At 38.4% G+C, this 20,301-nt stretch overlaps 1 protein-coding gene across 5 annotated transcripts in view; it reads left to right on the forward strand.

Annotated features, from left to right (window-relative positions):
• ASAP1 (ArfGAP with SH3 domain, ankyrin repeat and PH domain 1) overlaps positions 1 to 20,301 on the forward strand; it is a 178,994-nt gene that overhangs the window by 121,457 nt on the left and 37,236 nt on the right. For all 5 annotated transcript variants that reach the window (XM_060775871.2, XM_060775877.2, XM_067467283.1 and 2 more), the window contains 6 exons: positions 713 to 782; positions 11,556 to 11,643; positions 11,917 to 11,965; positions 18,951 to 19,114; positions 19,827 to 19,960; positions 20,096 to 20,187. In XM_060775871.2, coding sequence (XP_060631854.2) covers positions 713 to 782; positions 11,556 to 11,643; positions 11,917 to 11,965; positions 18,951 to 19,114; positions 19,827 to 19,960; positions 20,096 to 20,187 — 597 coding nt within the window. The remainder of the gene's footprint in view (positions 1 to 712; positions 783 to 11,555; positions 11,644 to 11,916; positions 11,966 to 18,950; positions 19,115 to 19,826; positions 19,961 to 20,095; positions 20,188 to 20,301) is intronic.

The following is a 20,301-nucleotide window of genomic DNA, read 5'->3' on the forward strand; positions in this document are numbered from 1 at the left end:
TATAGCGTACACTTCAGAAAGGATATATAGCTCCAGGATAACTATCCTTTGAGTACAGCAGTAAGAAAGTTGGGTGAAATGTGCCTTATGATGTGAGAGAACACGTGATTTTGGCCTCATTGAAATGAGTCTTTATCAAGGAGGACCCATTTCCATAACTAATTAAATTAGGCCGCTACCATATTTCTACCAGGTGTTTAGACAGTATGATCTATGGGAGCAAGTGTGACTGGTGTGTCTTTGTATCCAACATTTTCCTGCTTGAATCTCCAGTTAATCATTATAGGATATTAATGTGTTTAAGACAAAGTTGAAGTACTTTGGCCACATCATGAGGAGACAGGAAAGCCTAGAGAAGACAATTATGCTGGGGAAAGTGGAAGGCAGAAGGAAGAGGGGCCGACCAAGGGCAAGATGGATGGATGGCATCCTTGAAGTGACTGGACTGACCTTGAGGGAGCTGGGGGTGGTAACGGCCGACAGGGAGCTCTGGCGTGGGCTGGTCCATGAGGTCACGAAGAGTCGGAGACGACTGAACGAATGAACAACAACAACAATGTGTTTAAGAATATGTAACAATGTAATTGCTTCTTAGAAGCCTGAGAGATTTGAGATGTGCGAAATACTTAAACCTACTTACAAGCGCTGTTACGAAAAATAGAGTATTCATTGAATTTATTTTTTCACTGTGTCACGTTCTTTTAATGTTTAGACTACGGAAAGTTTGGCAAAGAAGGAAATGCACTGTCAAAAATGGCATTCTAACTATATCACACGCAACTGTAAGTAGTTTTACGTTTTGCTCTTACAACAATATTGTTTTCTGTGTCAGTGAATGTAACTATTTTAGTTCAGTGAAATATTAAGTTGGATCCAGAACTGTTTATACATAGATTACTATTCTCTTTACTCTAATGTGTGTAACATAGAAAGACGTGACTGAACTTACGAAATATTTTGTTAGTGTATTTTTCCGTATTAGCATAAAAAAAAACAGAATTGGAATTAACCTGTTAATAATGAAGAAATATTAGTTTTTCATCTCATTCAGTAAATCAAAGAGCTCTGCTTCCTCAGGAAAAGAAATGTTAAAATTTGATGGCCATGCCTTGGACAGACTAATCTCTGTGATTTTTTTTAAAAAGATATTATCAGTAGAATGTTCTGGAGCCTAAGTCAGATAGTTAGGTCAGTGGAGCAGAAGAACAGCTGAGTTTTGAGAAAAAGGAACAAAAGTGTGTCTTGAAAGGGAACATGGGATAGACACCATTTGTTTGCTTAGCAGGGAACTATAACCTTTAGGCAGCCAGAGACCTTCAGAATGACTCCCAAGAGCATGGGTGGAAGGAAGGTATTTGGAGTATTATGAGATATTGGAGTGCTTTGTGACAACTTCTCCTATATTCATTTTCTTCATTGCTTCCTGTGGTAAATTGTGTTTATAACCCCCTAGTGGTGCAGCGAGTTAAACTGCTGAGCTGCTCAACTTGCTGACTGAAAGGTTGATTGTTAGAATCCGGGGAGCGGGTGAGCTCCCACTGTTAGGCACAGCTTCTGCCAACCTAGCAAGTCGAAAACATGCAAATGTGAGAAGATCAGTAGGTACTGCATCTGCAGGAAGGTAATGGTGCTCCATGCAGTCATGCTGGCCACATGACCTTGGAGGCATCTACGGACAATGCCAGCTCTTCAGCTTAGAAATGGAGATGAGCACCACCCCTCAGAGTTTGACACGACTAGACTTAATGTCAAGGAGAAACCTTTACCTTTACTATCCAATTATGTAACTTTTGAAGGCTTTTCAGAAAGACTTTAAGGCCTTCTAGGAGGTTTGAGTAAATTGTCTTCAGTAACTCAATCTCCCTCACTTATTATATTCTGGGCTGACTTCTGTGGTATATGATTGTAAAATATATATTAGAATATTGATCGGGATGAGCTTCAGTGAACTTCTGTATGGTTCATTAGTGTATTGCTCATACAGTAGTACTAGCCCCTGGCCAATTTTAGTGACTTTTCCCCCTTTCAAGCTCATTATTTTTTCCTTCTTGTCTTATCTCTCTTTCTCATCTCCCTCTATCTCATCAGTTTTCCCATTCTTTTTACCCATCCCTTATTCCTTCTCTTACTTTCTCCCTTTTACTTATATAATTAAGGTAAGTTGGGTGTCAAGAGTGGGCTTGAACATTGAAACTGCAGATGTCAGATTGTATATAAGATTCCTAGCTCTGATGTACACCAAATGTTGTTGTTGTTTTCAGGAAAGGGGCGAAGGCCTTATTTTTATGACGTTTCTCTTATTTTTCTCAATTTAAATAAGGTTTTCATTTCCGTTACTATTTTTATATGCCTTTGTTATGAGATATTTGGCATTCATTTATTTAGATATCGTGCAATCTTAAGAGTAATGGGTACCTTTTTCTTGTAGTCCTGATAAGAAAAAAAAAACCTGCAATCTTTTCTGCCTTCTTCAGCCATTGTGTCCCACATCAACAGTGATTCCATGCATGCTATATTACTGGTACAACGCCTTGGTTTAGGTATCCAAAATTATATTTATGAAGATTAAGCATGAGTACTCTCAATTCATGCATCCTTTATACTACAGGGCACTGTTTCTAAGTAGTCTATGTGGATTTTTTTAATTATGCTGAAATCAGAAACAGTAAAACTATCTGCAGAAAATGTGTTGTCAAAGGCTTTCATGGCTGAAATCACTGGTTTGCTGTGTTTTTTTCCGGGTTATATGGCCATGTTCCAGAAGCATTCCCTCCTGACATTTCGCCAACATCTATGGCAGGCACCCTCAGAGGTTGAGGGGTGTGTTGGAAACTAGGCAAGTGAGGTTTATATATCTCTGTAATGTCCAGGGTGGAAGATAGAACTCTTGTCTGCTTGAGGCAAGTATGAATATTGCAAATGGCCACCTTGATTAGCATTGAACTGCCTTTCAGCTTCAAAGCCTGGCTGGTTGCTGCCTGTGGGAATCCTTTGTTGGGAGGTGTTAGCTGGCCCTCATTGATTCGTGTTTGGAATTCCCCTGTTGTTGTTTTTAGTGTTGCTCTTTGTTTACTTTCCCGAATTTAGAGTTTTTTGTAATACTGGTAGCCAGATTTTGTTCATTTTCATGGTTTCCTCCTTTCTGTTGAAATTGTCCATGTGCTTGTGGATTTCAATGGCTTCTCTGTGTAGTCTGACATGGTGGTTGTGAGAGTGGTCTACCAGGTTCATCAGGTGTTCTGCTATGGCTGACTTCTCTGGTTGAATTTCATGTTCCTTGATTCGTGTTTGAGCAATGCTGCTGCATTTGGTGGTCCCCATGTAGACAGCTGCATGGTATACAGTAGACTCCTGTATTGGTGAGAGGATCCCTCTTGTCCTTTACTATCTGCAGAAAGACAAGTGTCTCATGATGATACTGTAATTAGAAAAGGTGAATTCACTGGAGGTGCTATGAGTTTGGGCCACCTTCTGAACACCAAGTATTACACATTTCACTGGCCACTCATTGTAATTGTGTCATGGCAGTGCTGTAGTAATTTCTGATTATTGGCTAGTAGACTATTTAAAATGCCATTACATGATAGTTGTTTGTATTTGAAAAGTTGCATTCTTTTCTGTAACAATCTTTCTCCTGGTGTTTTATTATTTCATTATTTGGTCTCCAGTACAATTAAATAGCCTCAAGAGGAATTTCCTTTTCTTTGGCGAACTTTAAATGGATCCCAGCCATTGTACTGAAAATGTCAAGTAGGAACACTGCTGTTTTCAAAACAAGTTCATTCTGAAATGTCATCTAGTTGTATGGACTAGTTTGCTTTGTAGATCAACTGTTTAGAGTTCACAGATTCGACAGAGCATGAATGTGTTTACTTGACTTGATTACTTGCAGAATTATTAAACTGAAGAAAAGTTATAAAATGCTGTTTGTGTATCAGTCTTCCCTCTGTTGGACTAAAGAATTAGTTTTTAAAAAATTAGCCATTATATTATATGAATGTCATGTGAGATCATTATGTACTGTTACATTCAATGGACCTTGTGTCCACAGCCCCACCTTCTTTCCCATGATCTATTTGATCACAAAGTTCCTGTTTGAAGGGAAATTAAAATTAGTTATTGAAAATGAATTTTAATCTGTGTAAGGATTTCAAACAAGGTTTGATTTTGGTTTTTAAGACATGGACCCCATTTACACTGCCATATAATCCAGTTTCAGAATGCAGATTAGCTGCATTAAATTGGATTATATGGCTGTGTGTGTGTGTGTGTGTGTGTGTGTGTGTGTGTATTCCAGTTCAAAGCAGTTGATCTGCATTATGAAACTGGATTATCTGGCAGTGCAGATGGGGCCTCACATAATTTGTGATTAGAAATTCTAAACTCTGTTCTCCTGGAACAGAAGAGTATATACTTTTATTCTTTACTCTGAAGAAAATTGATTATTTTTCACTCGATGTTTGTAACATGATTAGAAGCAAGGTTCAAACAGTATATTAAACATGGCTGTGGTTATCTTTCTGTTTTCTGTGCAAGAGAAATTAGCTGTAAGTACTGGTAGCATATAGGGCTCCTGGCGGTGCAGCAGGTTAAACTGCTGAGCTGCTAAACTTGCTGACCAAAAGGTTAGCACTTTGGATCCGGTGAGCAAGGTGAGCTCCCACTGTTAGGCCCAGTTTCTGCCAACCTAGCAGTTCGAAAACATGCAAATGTGAATAGATCAATAGGTACTTCTTCAGTGGGAAGGAAATGGCGCTTCATGCAGTCATGCTGGCCACATGACCTCAGAGGTGTCTAGAGACAATGCTGGCTCTTCAGCTTAGAAGTGGAGATGAGCACCACCCCCTGAGTCAAACACGACTAGACTTAACATCAAGGGAAACCTTTACCTTTTTTTAATGGTAGTACAGAAAAAGAGAAGAACAAGTTGTGAAGGAAATGATGTCTGAAAAGGGGAAGAAAAAGATGGAGATTCAAATTTCTTATTACCTCTTAAACATGGTGAAGAGCTTGCCAAAATCGCTTTTGCACAAAGTTAGAATAGCTTGTGGTCACTACTAAGGCTTTGTATTATTATGTAATTTATTATGTTGTTGTTTGTGTTTTGATTTCATTTATTGTATTGCGTTGTTGGGCTTGGCCTCATGTAAGCCGCCTCGAGTCCCCATCGGGGAGATGGTGGCGGAGTATAAATAAAGATTATTATTATTATTATTATTATTATTATTATTATTTGTCCCAAATAGCAAAAAATAGCTTTCAATGGGCAAACTTTGTTTGTGGTTATGCATTGTTGCTGGATGCATTGTTCACATAATTGCATCTGTTGTTACTGTGGATTGATAGTTAGGTAATTCCAATGCTAACTTTACTGCATTCCCATACCTGAGATTTAAACTGATGTCTGAGCTTCTTTTGCCTAATTTTACATGAGATGTCATAGCAGGAGAGAGAGGTTTATTGTAAGCAGAAATAGTGAATGAATTCTCCCCAAATCACCACGAAAGGATACACACAGGCATAATCTGACATTACTCCTGGTTATGCCACCAATAGAATGTTGCTTGTAATTTCAGTTTTGCATAATGTAACCTTTCATTTTTGAGAGAATGTTTATTTCCAAGTTGGAAGTAGGTTACAACTATTCAAATGCGAACGGTGTCTATTTTGGGCTCCCTCAAAGATGTAGAGATCTCTAATTTTCCTCTTGAGAATATGCCAGCATTGTAAACAGTTATGTTCAGATGTTATGCTTCGCAGCGAGAACAGCAGCCCGGATCCACTGATAACTTATTTGCCCCAGTTTTCTACTAAAAATATCAAAAGCATATTACAAAAGAATGTTAAAATAAAATGTGATAACTGCCATTTACTTTTATCAGCAGCATCTTTTACCTTAGCAGTATCTTTCTAGAACCAATGAAGTAGGCTGCCTTGTTATTTGGGGCATGTACTTTAAAAACATGTCAGCATTGCCTACAATACATTTTAGGTGCAGACTAAGGCTTAAATTCAAAATGGTGGTAGCGGTAGTGTTGAGATTTTCAGCCTCTTCACCCTAAAGCTCTCAGAGCTTTCCAGAAACAGAGCAGATTTTTGGTGGATTGGAGGGAGAATTTCAATGGAAGGGGGATATAATATCCTTCCAGGTGAGGTCTCTTCCAATCCCTGAGATTGCTTTCTTTTCCTTGTGGATTTTGGACAAGAACCCTGCGATCTGGCAATACATATCACTCCCTCACTCTTGATTATACTCTTCCAGTGGAAACAACCCTACATTTTGTCAAGGTACTCCATGCCTTAGTCCAGTGATGGGCAACCTTTTGAGCTTGGTGTGTCAAAATTTGCCAAAAAACCTGAGCATAACTTGGGTGGAGTGTCACTTTGAGAAAAAAAAACCCATGAGTTTGCAATATTTATAGTTTAAATAAGAAAAATGTATAATCCATTCTGAGTTATGGAGTGAACAATGCTCAAACGTGCAGATGTTAAATTTGTAGAGCCTTTTACAAATTTAAGGATGGAATTAGATTGGCTCTTATAAGGTGTATTTCTTTGTATGTGGCCGCATGTGTCTGCGTGTCATCAAAAATAGCAATGCGTGTCAGTGCTGACACTCGTGTCATAGGTTCACCATCATGGCCTTAGTCACTTCCCGTTTGGACTACTGCAATGCTCTCTACGTGGGGCTGCCTTTGAAGTTAGTTTGGTAGCTACAGCTGGTTCAGAGATCGGCAGCCAGGTTACTAACTGGAGCATCATACAGGGAGAGAACCACTCCCATGCTACGGCAGCTCCACTGGCTGCCAGTCTGCATCTGGGCTAAATACAAAGTGTTGGTTAATACCTATAAAGCCGTAAATGGTTTGGGCCCAGACTATTTGAAAAACAGCATCTCCTTATACAGCTCACCACAAGTGCTGTGGTTTGCAGAGGAAGCCCTGCTTTCAATCCTACCCTCATCTCAAGCGCGGCTGATGGGACAAGAGAGGGGGCCTTCTCCATGATCACCCCCACCTCTGCAATTCCCTCTTTAAAGAACTAAAAATGCCCCCCTCCCTCCCTCAGTTATCTTCAAGAGAGGTTTTTTCTTTCCCCCCACTATCTGGCAGTATTACTTAGTGTTTCCCTTTTATGAACTCTTCTAAGATTAACAAATAAGAGTACACATGGAAATGAGTGGGTTTCATTACAGTGTCTTTAAAATTTTAGCTTTTGGTGGGAATGCCTATAATTGTGGAGCTTGTTTCCAAAACGTACCAAAGCCATCTGAACAAATATTACAGGAATCAGAAAAAAAAACCATGCTGTTGAGGATATGCATTCTTGTGCTGTAAAATGCAATTTTCCATATTCTGTACCAAAGTGATTTGATGCATTTTGATAAAATTGATCTGTACATAATTTTCCACTCCTAGCCAATGATGTACTGCCACCTACAACTCATTATTCCTTTTTTGTTTGGTACTTTTTGGAAACAAACTCCACAATTTTGAAGGTTATTGTATCAAGTTTTGAATGTGTTTGAATTAAATATTTGGCTGATAAGAGGACTGATAAGAGTGTCCCCAAAAGAGCCTATTTTATTATTTCAAATATTTGTACCCCACCCTTCTCTACCCCAGAAGGGGGACTCAGGGCGGCTGAATAGTAGAGACATGGGTTACAATAAATGCAAATGGAAACCCAAATGGTAGAACTTACCAGTCTGAACTCATCTCTCTCACTGAGCCTACAAGAGCTTTAAGATCGACTGGGGAGGCTCTGCTGTCTTTCCCAACCTGTTCGCAAGCGTGATTGGTTGGGACGAGAGACAGAGCTTTCTCAGTAGCGGCCCCTTGGCTGTGGATCTCCCTCCCCAGTGACATCAGGCAGGCCTCATCCCTCCTGGTTTTTAGAAAGAGATTTAAGACCTGGCTTTTTACACAGGCATTTGGTGAATAGGAAAATACAGAATGAGACTGCTTCAATAATGGACTATGGATTTTGGAAAACTATTTGGACATGAGATCATGACTTGTTTTATATGTAGTTTTTAATTTGCTTGACAGATTGTTATGAGTTTTGATTGTTTATATGCTTAGATTGACTATATTTTTATGAGATGTGTTTTATTGTTTACCTGTGCGGCATTGAATTTTTGCTGAATTTGTAAGCCACCTTGAGTTCCCTCTTGGGTCAAGAAAGGCAGGGTAGAAATGAAGTAAAAAAAAATTGATGTTAGAGGGTGTTTTTCTTCATTACCTTATGCTTTGAAAGTACAACCCTGTTGCACGGTTGTTGCTTCAAATTTGCATTGCCCAAACTTTTGAAGGAAATTATTCTGTCTGAGGATATTTTTTTGCAAAAAAAAATTTTCTGCGAAGAAAGATCATATGGTTTATATATTTTTAAAAAACTAATTGTTTCCAGAAATGCAATGTTTCCTACAAAATACATTTTAATGAAAATTGGAATTTTACCAAAAAAAAAAAAAAAAAAAACCACCCAACAACTTCACCTTAAAAAACATACATACAGAAATTCAAATGGGACTTTTCTGAGCAGTTGAGAATGTGGAGGCATGAAAACACTGTGTCTGTGGGGGTTTTTTTGGGGGGAGGAGGAGGGAAAAAACACTATCTGGGTTCCACCCAAAGTATTTTTTCCTTTTGCATTTGATAGATACATAGTCCAAGGAAGCTATTCTATTTAAAGGCCATTTTGAAAAGGTTAATGCCAGTGTTCATATTTGTTATATTATGCAATGAAACTCAGAAGGTCTTGAAGGCCTTAGATCATACTGTACATATTTTTTGTGAATTTGGAACAGAGATTTTAGCATTCTTGACCATTAGAAACCATGAATTAAGACAGGAAAAGAGGTGCTGGGGTTGCAACCAGTGAGAAAACTGAGGTTAAATGAGGGGAGTCATTTTCATGATTGAAGACAATAATCTTTTCTTCATTTTTAACCTTGAGCTGACATTGCCCCCTTGTGTTTAGCCTGCCTCAAAACCACAAGCAGCTAGAGGCATATTAGCATACATTCGTCATGAGTATATTAATAACATCACTTAATTTGATGTGAAAATGCATTGTTCAAGATCCAGTCCACATTGTGGTCGTTACCAATTACAGCCCCTGATTTCCTCGCTATACACGTTTTTCAAAAAACAACAACATCTTGTTATAGCTAAGATTACAAACAAGTTGAATTAAAATAATCCCTTTGACTCTGCCCCCTTTGACTCTCTTTGGGAGGGAAAAGCATGTTTTGCTGCCTATCACTTATCCATTTGAGTCCCTCTTAAAGTAGGTTGAGGAACAAATAGGCTGATTGGCTACAATCATTTTTGCTTTGCATTTGGCTACAGTCACTTTGTGTAGTCAGGCAGTCACAGTAGAAATTACTCGCTGTGAACAGGGGAGCATTCATAAAGGAAAACAAAGATGCAAATCATAGCATAAGTTTTGCTTACAACTTTGGCTCAAAAGTGAATTTTCTTTGATAGATTTGTTTGATGATTACCTTATTTTCCGGCGTATGAGACACATGGGTGTATAAGACGACCCCCAACTTTTCCAGTTAAAATATAGAGTTTGGGATATACTCACCGTATAAGTCCACCCCTCTTCCGCCTCCTCCTCCAACCCCGTTAAGGGAGGGAGAGAAGGAGGGAGGTCCAAACTAAAGAATTAAAAACATCTAAAAACAATTGCATCCATTATTAAAATCACACAAACCAAACCTGTAATTTTGCTACTCTTATAAATGTAATGTAAAATCTGATATCCAGGATGTACTTCCATTGTTACAAATAGAACATAATTAAAGCATAGTGATTAATCACAAAAACAATGTTTGGGGCACGATGGACAACGGATGATGGGAATTGCAGTACCTTCAACTGATTCAGCTATGACTTCCACAGACCACTGAGACCTTCACGAATTACAGACCTGGACCAAACTTGGCACACAGAACCTCCATGACCAGGCCCATAGCCAGGATTTTGTTTCGGGGGGAGCTGAGTTTGTTTCGGGGGTGGGGCTGAGTCTGAGTGAAAGAGGGTGTACCCTAGCAAACCTTTTGTATCGTTACCCCAATACCCCCATGCATAAGGGATATATTGAGCATGGTGATCAGATCATGATATGAATAAATATAACAGTTTAAATAATGTACCAGTAAGGCCTTCTCGTGGACCACCATGAGAATTTCAGGGGGGGCTGAAGCCCATCAAGCGCCCCCCCCCCCGGTCTGCATGCCTGCCCATGACCAACAGAAAATACTGGAAGGGTTTGGGAGGAATTGACAGTTATTAATGGGAGATGTAGTTCACACATCCAGAGAGCACTTTGAACCCAAACAACTATTGATCTAGACCAAACTTGACATGAACACTCAATATGCCCAAATTTGAACATTAGTGGAGTTTGGAGAAAATAGACCTTGACATATGGAAGCTCCTTGGATTTATAGTCCACCTGTAATCAAAAAGCACACAGAATTCCCATGAGCAACAGAGAATACTGGAGGGGTCTGGGGAAAACTGACCTTGGCATTTGGGAGCTGCTGGGATTCATAGTTCACCTTCAATCAATGAGCATTCTGAACTCTCGGGACATTGCTGCCTTCCTCCCTCTCTTTCCTCCCTTTCTCTCCCCAAAGCTAGCCAGTGCTCGAGCAAGGGGAAGAGGGAGTGTGCATGCTCCTCCTGATCTGGCAGCTTCTCCCTGGGACTGCCGGGCAGGACGAAGCTGAGTCCGGCGAAGAAGGAAGGCAGGAAGGAAGGCAGAAAGCTCTCCTCCATCCCTGCCAACCTATACCTGGGGTACAAGACGACCTCCAACTTTTGAAAGGGGTTTCCAGGGTCAAAAAGTCGTCTTGTACCCCGGAATATATGGACGTCCACTGGCCATATCAACAGTAAAAGACAAAATACAAGAATACACAGCCAAATGAACACAAATCACTATCCTAAATCCTGTAGTAGTTAACTATTTGTGTGTGTGTGTGTGTGTCAGAAGCGACTTTGAGAAATTGCAAATCGCTTCTGGTTTGAGAGAATTGGCCATCTACAAGGATGTTGCCCAGGGGATGCTGGGATGTTTTGATGTTTTATCATCCTTGTGGGAGGCTTCTCTCATGTCCCCACATGGGGAGCTGGAGCTGATAGAGGGAGCTCAACCTGCTCTCCCCAGTTTTGAACCACTGACCTATTGATCAGTGGTCCTGCCAGCACAAGGATATAACCCACTGCGCCACTGGCTGCTCCTTACTAAAATAAATTGAAACACTATAAAACTTGATTAAATCATAGGTTTGGTAAAATGGAATTCAGAATTTTCTTTGAATAACTTGATTTAAAAACAGCTCATGCATCCAAACATTTCTACCAGTATGACTCCATTATTTATGATAAAGTTGTATTTGTCTTCTTGCATAATAAGTTGATATTTTAGCATACAGATAAATTGATTAGGGGCAAAAGGAATCTAAAATTCAGCAAGGGAAAAATGGCCATCTGTTGTATTAGCTCTAAATAAAAATGCGCTTTTTTCTTTTTCAGTCAAACAGGCAACCTGCGAAATTGAATTTATTAACCTGCCAAGTGAAACCAAATGCTGAAGATAAGAAGTCTTTTGACCTGATATCACGTATGTTATGTTTAAAGCTGATTAGCACATGTGCCGTAACATAATTTAGATTAGATTGTCATGGGCTGTTTGTTCAGTGAACAAGTTGACTTATATTATTATTCAAAACACTGACCAAAATGTTACTCATTGGAACTGATTGAAGTTCCGCCTATTCATTTCAACTATGTTTTGGTTACTATGAATATTTTTTCTTGAAAAGTTTAAATGATTTGATGTTAAGAACCATTATTCATGTTCATTCTTTTGACAATTAACATGTTTTTGTTCCAGATAACAGAACATACCACTTTCAGGCAGAAGATGAGCAAGACTACGTAGCGTAAGAGTACTTTTATTTCTTGACAGTACAGAAGTTGTGTTTTGTTCACTTCTAAAATAGTGAATGAAAGCAATCTTCCCTGCTTTTGGCATATGTCTTGCATTATATGCATACATTCATTTGAGGGATACTTCACTATTGATATATATTTATGCTGTTAGCATCCTCTGATGCTCATGTGAGGCCGCACTGAGTCCCCCTTGTGGGGAGAAGGGCGGGATATAAATATATGAATGAATACACACACACACACACACACACACATATATATATATATAAACACATACACACACACACACAGAGTACTTTTAATATTTTGTTTGTGTTTTGGATGGTCTCCTATATTTATGGGTAGTTTTCCCTAAGTTTTTTTTATTTGTAATTAGTTTGTATAATTACAGGATATTGCATGCAGCTTACCTTCCAATACTTCCAGAAATTGTGGTCTTAATCCTTAACTTTGTCTAGCTCTCTTCTTTCTGGGCTTTTCCATTAGCTCCTTCTAGGTTTTTCCAGTTCTATAGTTGATTGTTTTTCTCATGTCCATTATAATGTAGATATTTGAGTTCCAGATTCACTTCAGGTAGGAAGGGCCTCTTTCTTGGCAGAGTGTGAGTAGGCTAAGTGTGGCTCATCTAATAGCACTTTAAAATATAGCACTAGCTGTCCAGATTGTGAAAGGGAAGTTATCTGTCATTCTGTACACTTGATTCTGTCAGCAGAAACGTGAGTTCTGTTTCCAGTATGTGCAAACTTACTTTGCTTTCATTACTCCATCATATATTATGTAAAGGATGAATCATTTAGCTCAAAATATTCAGAGATCATTTTAGTTTCTCTCATAAGATAAAAGTTATCCACATTCCCGGTCTGACATGAAATGAGTCACGCACCTTCTTAGGTTTTAAACGCACAAGTTGATTCACTGGCAATTCATTTCTGGAAAAAGAATATCTCCCTACTTTTATCAAGATCCCCTCTCAGCTGACTCTCTAGGAGCAACTATTTACAGCTGTAAATCTAACATACACATTTACTTTCCTGTTCCTTTTTGTCCTCTCCAAACCCAAGTCAGGATTAATAAATGAAACATTACAGTGTGAAATCCCCAATGTGGCTCTTTTTCCCCCTTCACTTTCACCGTGTAATGTCCTGGTCTTGAAAGTTTTCATTTTATCATAAAAATAATGAGGGAATATAATAATTTATATTTAATGGCATCTGCCTAGCTGTTGTCCAGCTTGAGAGCAGCTTTGGGTTTGATGTGAATATTATAAAGCAGGAAGTTTGAGTGTCATATCTTTTGCACCCTGCTTTTAAGGGTAAAGGTAAAGGTTTCCCCTTGACATTAAGTCTAATTTAGTCTGCCTCTAGATGGTGGTGCTTATCTCAGTTTCTAAGGTGAAGAGCTGGTGTTGTCCATAGACGCCTCCTAGGTCATGTGGCCAGCATGACTGCATGGAGCACTGTTACCTTCCCACCAAAGTGGTACCTACTGATTTACTCACATTTGCTTACCCCATTCCATGGATTCGAACCGCCAACCTTTCTGTCAGCAAGTTCTGCAGCTTAGTGGTTTAACTTGCTGCGCCACTGCGGCCTTCTTTTAGGCTTATGTATAATACATAGAACGCATATGAAATCATTGTTAGTTAACAGCTTCTTCTGTGAGTGAAGGGTACAGTCTGCTAGAATATATACGAACTCGAGTAGAACATATGAAAAAGAAGTTATTTACTGTATTGCCATGAAGTTTCATGTTAATATTACTTTCCATGTGCAATAATATAGTTCAACGGAGCAAGTAATTACTGCTCAGTTTCAGTCCTGGAAATGTTTTTCTAGCTATAAGACCTTTGTTAATAATTTGATGCTGAATTTGATGTTTTTAAAGACCTGGATTTATCAGCAGTAAATTAAAGAAAACAAGTAGTCTTTCCTGACTTAGACATTGAAACCAGGATTTAAATAACTGTAATTGAGTGTTGGTTCAATTTTATTTCAAGCTATTTATACATAAATCATAGAACACCATGTACCTCTGAGATTTTTAATTTGTTTTGCACTATGGTTGATTTATTAGTTGGAAATGAACGGCTGCCTTGCAGTTTTAAAATATTTATTGGTAATATTCATGAACTAATATGCGAGCTAAAATGTTGCTGTTACTGTGAAGCAGAAGTATGTGTACTTATGCTTCACAGTGTGCCTCCAATGACTCATGCATTATATTTGAGGCTAGATCTCATCCTCCTTTAACTTATATATGTTCACTTAATGGAGAAGAGCTGCCAAACAGTTTATTCTATTAGACTTCTATGGCCTTATTTGTTGTTGTTGTTTTTCTGCTGTTGGCTCTGATCTATGCCCACCTATGAGTCACTGTATCATCAACATTCAACAGCCCTCCTCAGGTCTTGCAGACGGTGCCTTCCTTGATTTTGTGTATCCATCTGGACTGTAGTCTTCTTCTTTTTCTTCTGTCTTCCAAGAAAAGCATTATTGTCTTTTCTAGTGAGTCATATCTTCTCATGTTATGTCCAAAGTAATATAGTCTCAACTGAGTCATCTTGACTTCTAGAGAAAGTTCAATCTTGATTGGCTCTAGGATCCATTTATTTGTCTTTTTAGGAGTCCATGGTATTCACAGAACTCTTCTCCTGCACCATATGTCAAATGTGTTGATTTTCTTCCTATCAATTTGCCATTAATTTAAGCTGCCACTTTTTAGGTCCAGTTTGATTTTCATGGAGCCCCTGGTGGTACAGTAGGTTAAAGTGCTGAGCTGCTAAGTTTGTTGACCGAAAGGTTGCAGGTTCAATTCTGTGGAGTGGCGTGAGCTTCCGCTGTCAGCCCCAGCTTCTGCCAACCTAGCAGTTCGAAAACATGCAAATGTGAGTAGATCAATAGGTACTGCTCCGGCGGGAAGGTAACAGCGCTCCATGCAGTCATGCTGGCCACATGACCTTGGAGGTGTCTACGGACAACGGCGGCTCTTCGGCTTAGAAATTGAGATGAGCACGACACCCCAGAGTCAGACATGACTGGACTTAATGTCACGGGAAAACCTTTACCTTTTTTTGACTTTCATATTTGTTGTTGTTGTTGTTCATTCATTCAGTCGTTTCCGACTCTTCATGATCTCATGGACCAGCCCACGCCAGAGCTCCCTGTCGGCCATAATCACCCCCAGCTCCTTCAAGGTCAATCCAGTCACTTCAAGGATGCCATCCATCCATCTTGCCCTTGGTTGTCCCCACTTCCTTTTTCCTTCCATTTTCCCCAGCATCATACTCTTCTCTAAGCTTTCCTTTCTTCTCATGATGTGTCCAAAGTACTTCATCTTTGCCTCTGCTATCCCTCCCTCCAATGAGCAGTCGGGCTTTATTTCCTGGAGGATGGACTGGTTGGATCTTCTCACAGTCCAAGGCACTCTCAGAACTTTCCTCCAACACCACAGTTCAAAAGCATCTATTTTCCTTCGCTCAGCCTTCCCTATGGTCCAGCTCTCACATCCGTAGGTGACTACGGGGATACCATTGCTTTAACTATGCAGATCTTCTTCATTGCCAATGTGATGTCTCTACTCTTCACTATTTTATCGAGATTGGTCATTGCTCTCCTCCCAAGAAGTAAGCGTCTCATGATTTCCTGGCTGCAGTCTGCGTCTGCAGTAATTTTTGCACCTAGAAATACAAAGTCTGTCACTGCCTCCATGTTTTTTCCCTCTATTTCTCAGTTGTCAATCAGTCTTGTTGCCATAATCTTGGGGGTTTTTTTATGTTTAGCTGCAACCCAGCTTTTGCGCTTTCTTCTTGACTTTCATATATATCCACTTATTTTCCTTTTTATTTCATTTTTTTCTATAGTGTGAAGTAAAAACCCATTTTTCACTTTCCTAATTCATGTCATTTCTACATGCCTTTCTCATAGTCACTTGCCCCCATTATGTTACCATACAAAAATGACATAAGAATGTGCTTTCTGCTAAGCTGATAGTTCTCCCCTATGTACCCATATACATGTTCTCAGAAGTTGAAACACAGCACTGCAATTTCAGTTATTCATTCCCAGCTATTTCAGGCCTTTGCTGGATACAGTCTCTTTTGAAATTTCCTGATGAATGCCAACTCACCTGTGTAAATGAATATAATCTAGCTATGTTCCCTGTTTCTTAGCTCCCTTCCCCAGTTTTAATAGAAAGGCTTCTCTGTCTTGCAAAGGGTGTTTTCTGACTTTGTAGTTCACATTTTACTTCCGTTTCTACATGCAATTTATTGCCATATCTTCAGATAACACACAGCTAAAGCAATCGTGTTATGGCAGATCTTGTACAATTATCTCTTAAAGGATAGTCACTTTTGCTTTCTTGGCATGTGTCAGAAATCATCTTTGAAGTAGTTGTTTTTGTTGTGTATTCATGTCACTTCTGACATATGATGACATAAAGGCAAGCCTACTATCGGGGTTTTTGTATGCAAGGTTTATTCATAGGATAAATTGCCCTCCTCTGAGGCTGAGAGAGTGTGGAATGCTCATGATCACCCAATGGATTCCATGGATAAGTGGGAATTTGAACCCATGTCTTCCAGATTCTTAGTCAAATACTCAGACCACTTTACCCCATTGGCTCAGTGCAGATCTTACATCTATTTTTCCTAGTTAATTATCCGTTTACATGCTCCATTATTTAAGATACCCCAAAGGCAATAAATGAAATCATAGCTTTGGGTTGTTGTAGGTTTTTTTGGGCTATATGGCCATGTTCTAGACGCATTCTCTCCTGACGTTTTGCCTGCATCTATGGCAAGCATCCTCAGAGGTAGTGAGGTCTGTTGGAACTAAGAAAAAGGGTTTATATATCTGTGAAATGACGAGGGTGGGACAAAGGACTCTTGTCTGCTGGAGCTAGGTTTGAATGTTTCAACTGACCACCTTGATTAGCATTTGATGGCCTGGCAGTGCCTGGGGCAATCTTTTGTTGAGAGGTGATTAGATGTCCCAGATTGTTACCTCTTTGTTGTTTTGCTGTTGTAATTTTAGAGTTTTTTTAATACTAGTAGCCAGATTTTGTTCATTTTCATGGTTTCCTCCTTTCTGTTGAAATTGTCCACATGCTTATGGATTTCAATGGCTTCTCTGTGTAGTCTGACATGGTGGTTGTGAGAGTGGCAAAGCGCCAGAGCCTACAGCCAAGCACCAAATAAGAGGTTCTCGGTGCTCAGCTGTAGTGCCTGCCAGGGCCTAAATTCAGCTGACCAAATAGTACTGTTCCTATTTACCTTTTGTTTCACTGATATTTCTGAACAGGAGGGGGTGCAACATTTTATGCCATCCAAATGAACAGTCCGAAACGAAAACACAAAAGAAACAAATGAGACAAATACAGGGCTCATGACTGTTGAGCAGCTTAGCTTATACAGTACAGCAGTTTTGTAGTCTAGTCTTGAAGAAGGCAGATACCTTCTTTTCTCCCACTGGCATTCAAAGTACTATAACTTAATATTACTCTGTTTTTTGTATGTACATCTTGTGCAAGATCTTTGATGGTGTTGCTGTACCAATGCAGTTTCACTGTGTTAAGCTGTTATATATCAAGTCAAAATCTAGGATGCCTGTCTTGCTGCCAACTACATAGATGTTGTACAGCTTTGATATTGGAACTTGTCAACTTCTGTGCAGTTGCCCAAAGGATGTGGTATGCATTTGCAAGATGATAGGATGTTCACTGAATGTGAACTCACTTGCAGTCTGTGGGGGCTTGCTTTCTGTAATGTTTAAGTGATTGTATCAAGCTTTAGGATGAGAATTAAATACAAAAACAGTGTTTTATTATTTGCCCTTACAGAAAAAAAGAACCCTGGCACTTCCCATTTTGCTTTATTAATTGCAAGGCAGATAGGAAATAGGATAGGGTACTTTGAATGGCATATGGACATAAGATGGTAGAATTTGATCAAAGATTCCGGGTGATATTTGCTTATGATTATTTTTTTCTCTGAAATATTTCTAAGTAATGTTTCAATTACTGTATATACTTGAGTATAAGCCTAGTTTTTCAGCCCTTTTTATAGTCTGAAAGTGTTCCTCTCGGCTTATACTCGGGTCAAGGTTATTTATTATTTTACTCTGTTATTATTATTTTTATTACATGTATTATTTTACTCTATTTTTATTATTATTATTATTATTATTATTATTACATTTATCATTTTACTCTTATTATTACATTATTATTTTACTACATTTATTATTGTTATTACCACATGTATTATTTTAGTCTATTTATTATTGTTATTATTACATTTATTAGTTTAATGTATTATTACTGTTATTATTACATATCAATTATTTTACTCTATTATTATTATTATTATATTTATTATGTTATTCTCTTTATTATTATTGGAAGGATACATAAGCACATTGAAGATGCTTAGAATCAGAGTTGGACAGTCTTAAATTACAGTGCTGTGTAAATATTCAAAAATATTTAACCTTCTGATGCCTCAATTAATGTAATTTTATTGGTATCTGTTTTTATTTTGAAATTTACCAGTAGTTGCTGCATTTCCCACCCTCGGTTTATACTCGAGTCAATACGTTTTCCCAGTTTTTGTGGTAAAATTAGATGCCTCGTTTTATATTCGGGTCGACTTATACTCGAGTATATACAGTACTTGGGAATATCTTTATCTCATTATTTCTGTCCGCTTAAAAGCACATTTGAGTTTTTACCTTGTTCCAGATTTAACTACAGTTGCTCAGTATTTGCTCAAGTGCAGAAAACCTGAATAACTTATTGAGCATTTTCAAACTTTACCCATTTTCTGCTGTCTTATTTTATTTTTGATGTCATATTTTTGTATGTTAATTGTGTTTTTTTCCAAAAAAGATTCTTATACACTCACTCAATCTGCTCTTTCATGCTTCCAGACTGTTTTCTTTTATAGATTGCTGCCTTTTTTTATATATTTTATATTAGATGGATATCAGTATTGACCAACAGCAAAGAAGAGGCTTTAAATATGGCATTCCAAGGAGAACAAAGCACAGGAGAAAACAGTTTAGATGATCTGACAAAAGCCATTATTGATGATATACAGAGGTTACCTGGAAATGATGTTTGCTGTGATTGTGGCTCACCAGGTATGTTCTGCACATTAAATGTATTTGAGTTAATGTAAAATTGCCTGAGAAAATTGTTCTAAGACATTTTTAGACAATCAAATTTAGTGTTTGATTTACGAAAAGTCAATAGACTTTTGGTAATAAAATATCCATAAGCACATTGTACAGTTGGTGGGGATGAGAGAGAGGGCCTTCTCGGTGGCGACCCCCCCCCCCCAAAGCTTTGGAATGCCCTCCCCAGTTTTGGAATGCTCTCCCCAAAGAGATTGGGGTAACACCCATCCTCCAGGTTTTTCGTAAACATCTGAAATCATGGCTTTTAACACAAGCTTTTGACCATGTTTAGTGATTATGAATCACTATATTTGTAAACTTACTTTAACTTTTTTGTATAAGTTAACTATATTTGTAAACTTACTGTTTTACTTTACGAGGACAAATATTGTTCATAGCTGCTATTTTATAGCTTGTCAGGTCTTTTAGTATTTTTAATTGATAGGGTTTTTTTGTTTTATGGGTAATGGGTTAATGTTACTGTTATTAATTTGACCTTTTATATTTTATGGTACGTGTATTGTGTGACACTCCTGAGTGCAACCTGTGAGCTGCCCTGAGTCCCTCCGGGGAGATGCTAGCAGGATACAAATAAAACTTATTACTGTTATTATAATTTGAATGAAAAGTAAAATGAGATTATTTCTAATGTAAGTTTTCCTCTTTTTGTATTCAGATCCAACATGGCTTTCAACTAACCTGGGCATTTTAACGTGTATAGAGTGTTCCGGAATCCATAGAGAAATGGGTGTGCATATCTCCCGAATACAGTCGTTAGAGCTAGACAAATTAGGAACATCTGAACTCTTGGTAAGAACATTATAAAATAAGATAGCATTAGGATGAATATGTTTCCCTACTAGTAATAATTTAAAACCTGCTGTACTTGATGTCAGGATGTAGAAGTTGCTAATTTAAACTCTTTATGTTTCATATCTTCCACAGCTGGCCAAGAACATAGGAAACAATAGTTTTAATGATATTATGGAGGGGAACTTACCAAGTCCTTCTCTCAAGCCCACACCATCAAGTGATATGTAAGTAATAAAAGTTATTGGGAATTACATTGATTCATGAAGCAAAAATGCTCCTATAAAACAAAACCAAGACAATTATTAGTTTTGTTAAGTACTAATATCAGTTTTTGAGCT

This window comes from Anolis sagrei, chromosome 4 (genome assembly GCF_037176765.1).
Source record: "Anolis sagrei isolate rAnoSag1 chromosome 4, rAnoSag1.mat, whole genome shotgun sequence".
In the NCBI taxonomy this organism is placed as follows: Eukaryota; Metazoa; Chordata; class Lepidosauria; order Squamata; family Dactyloidae; genus Anolis; species Anolis sagrei.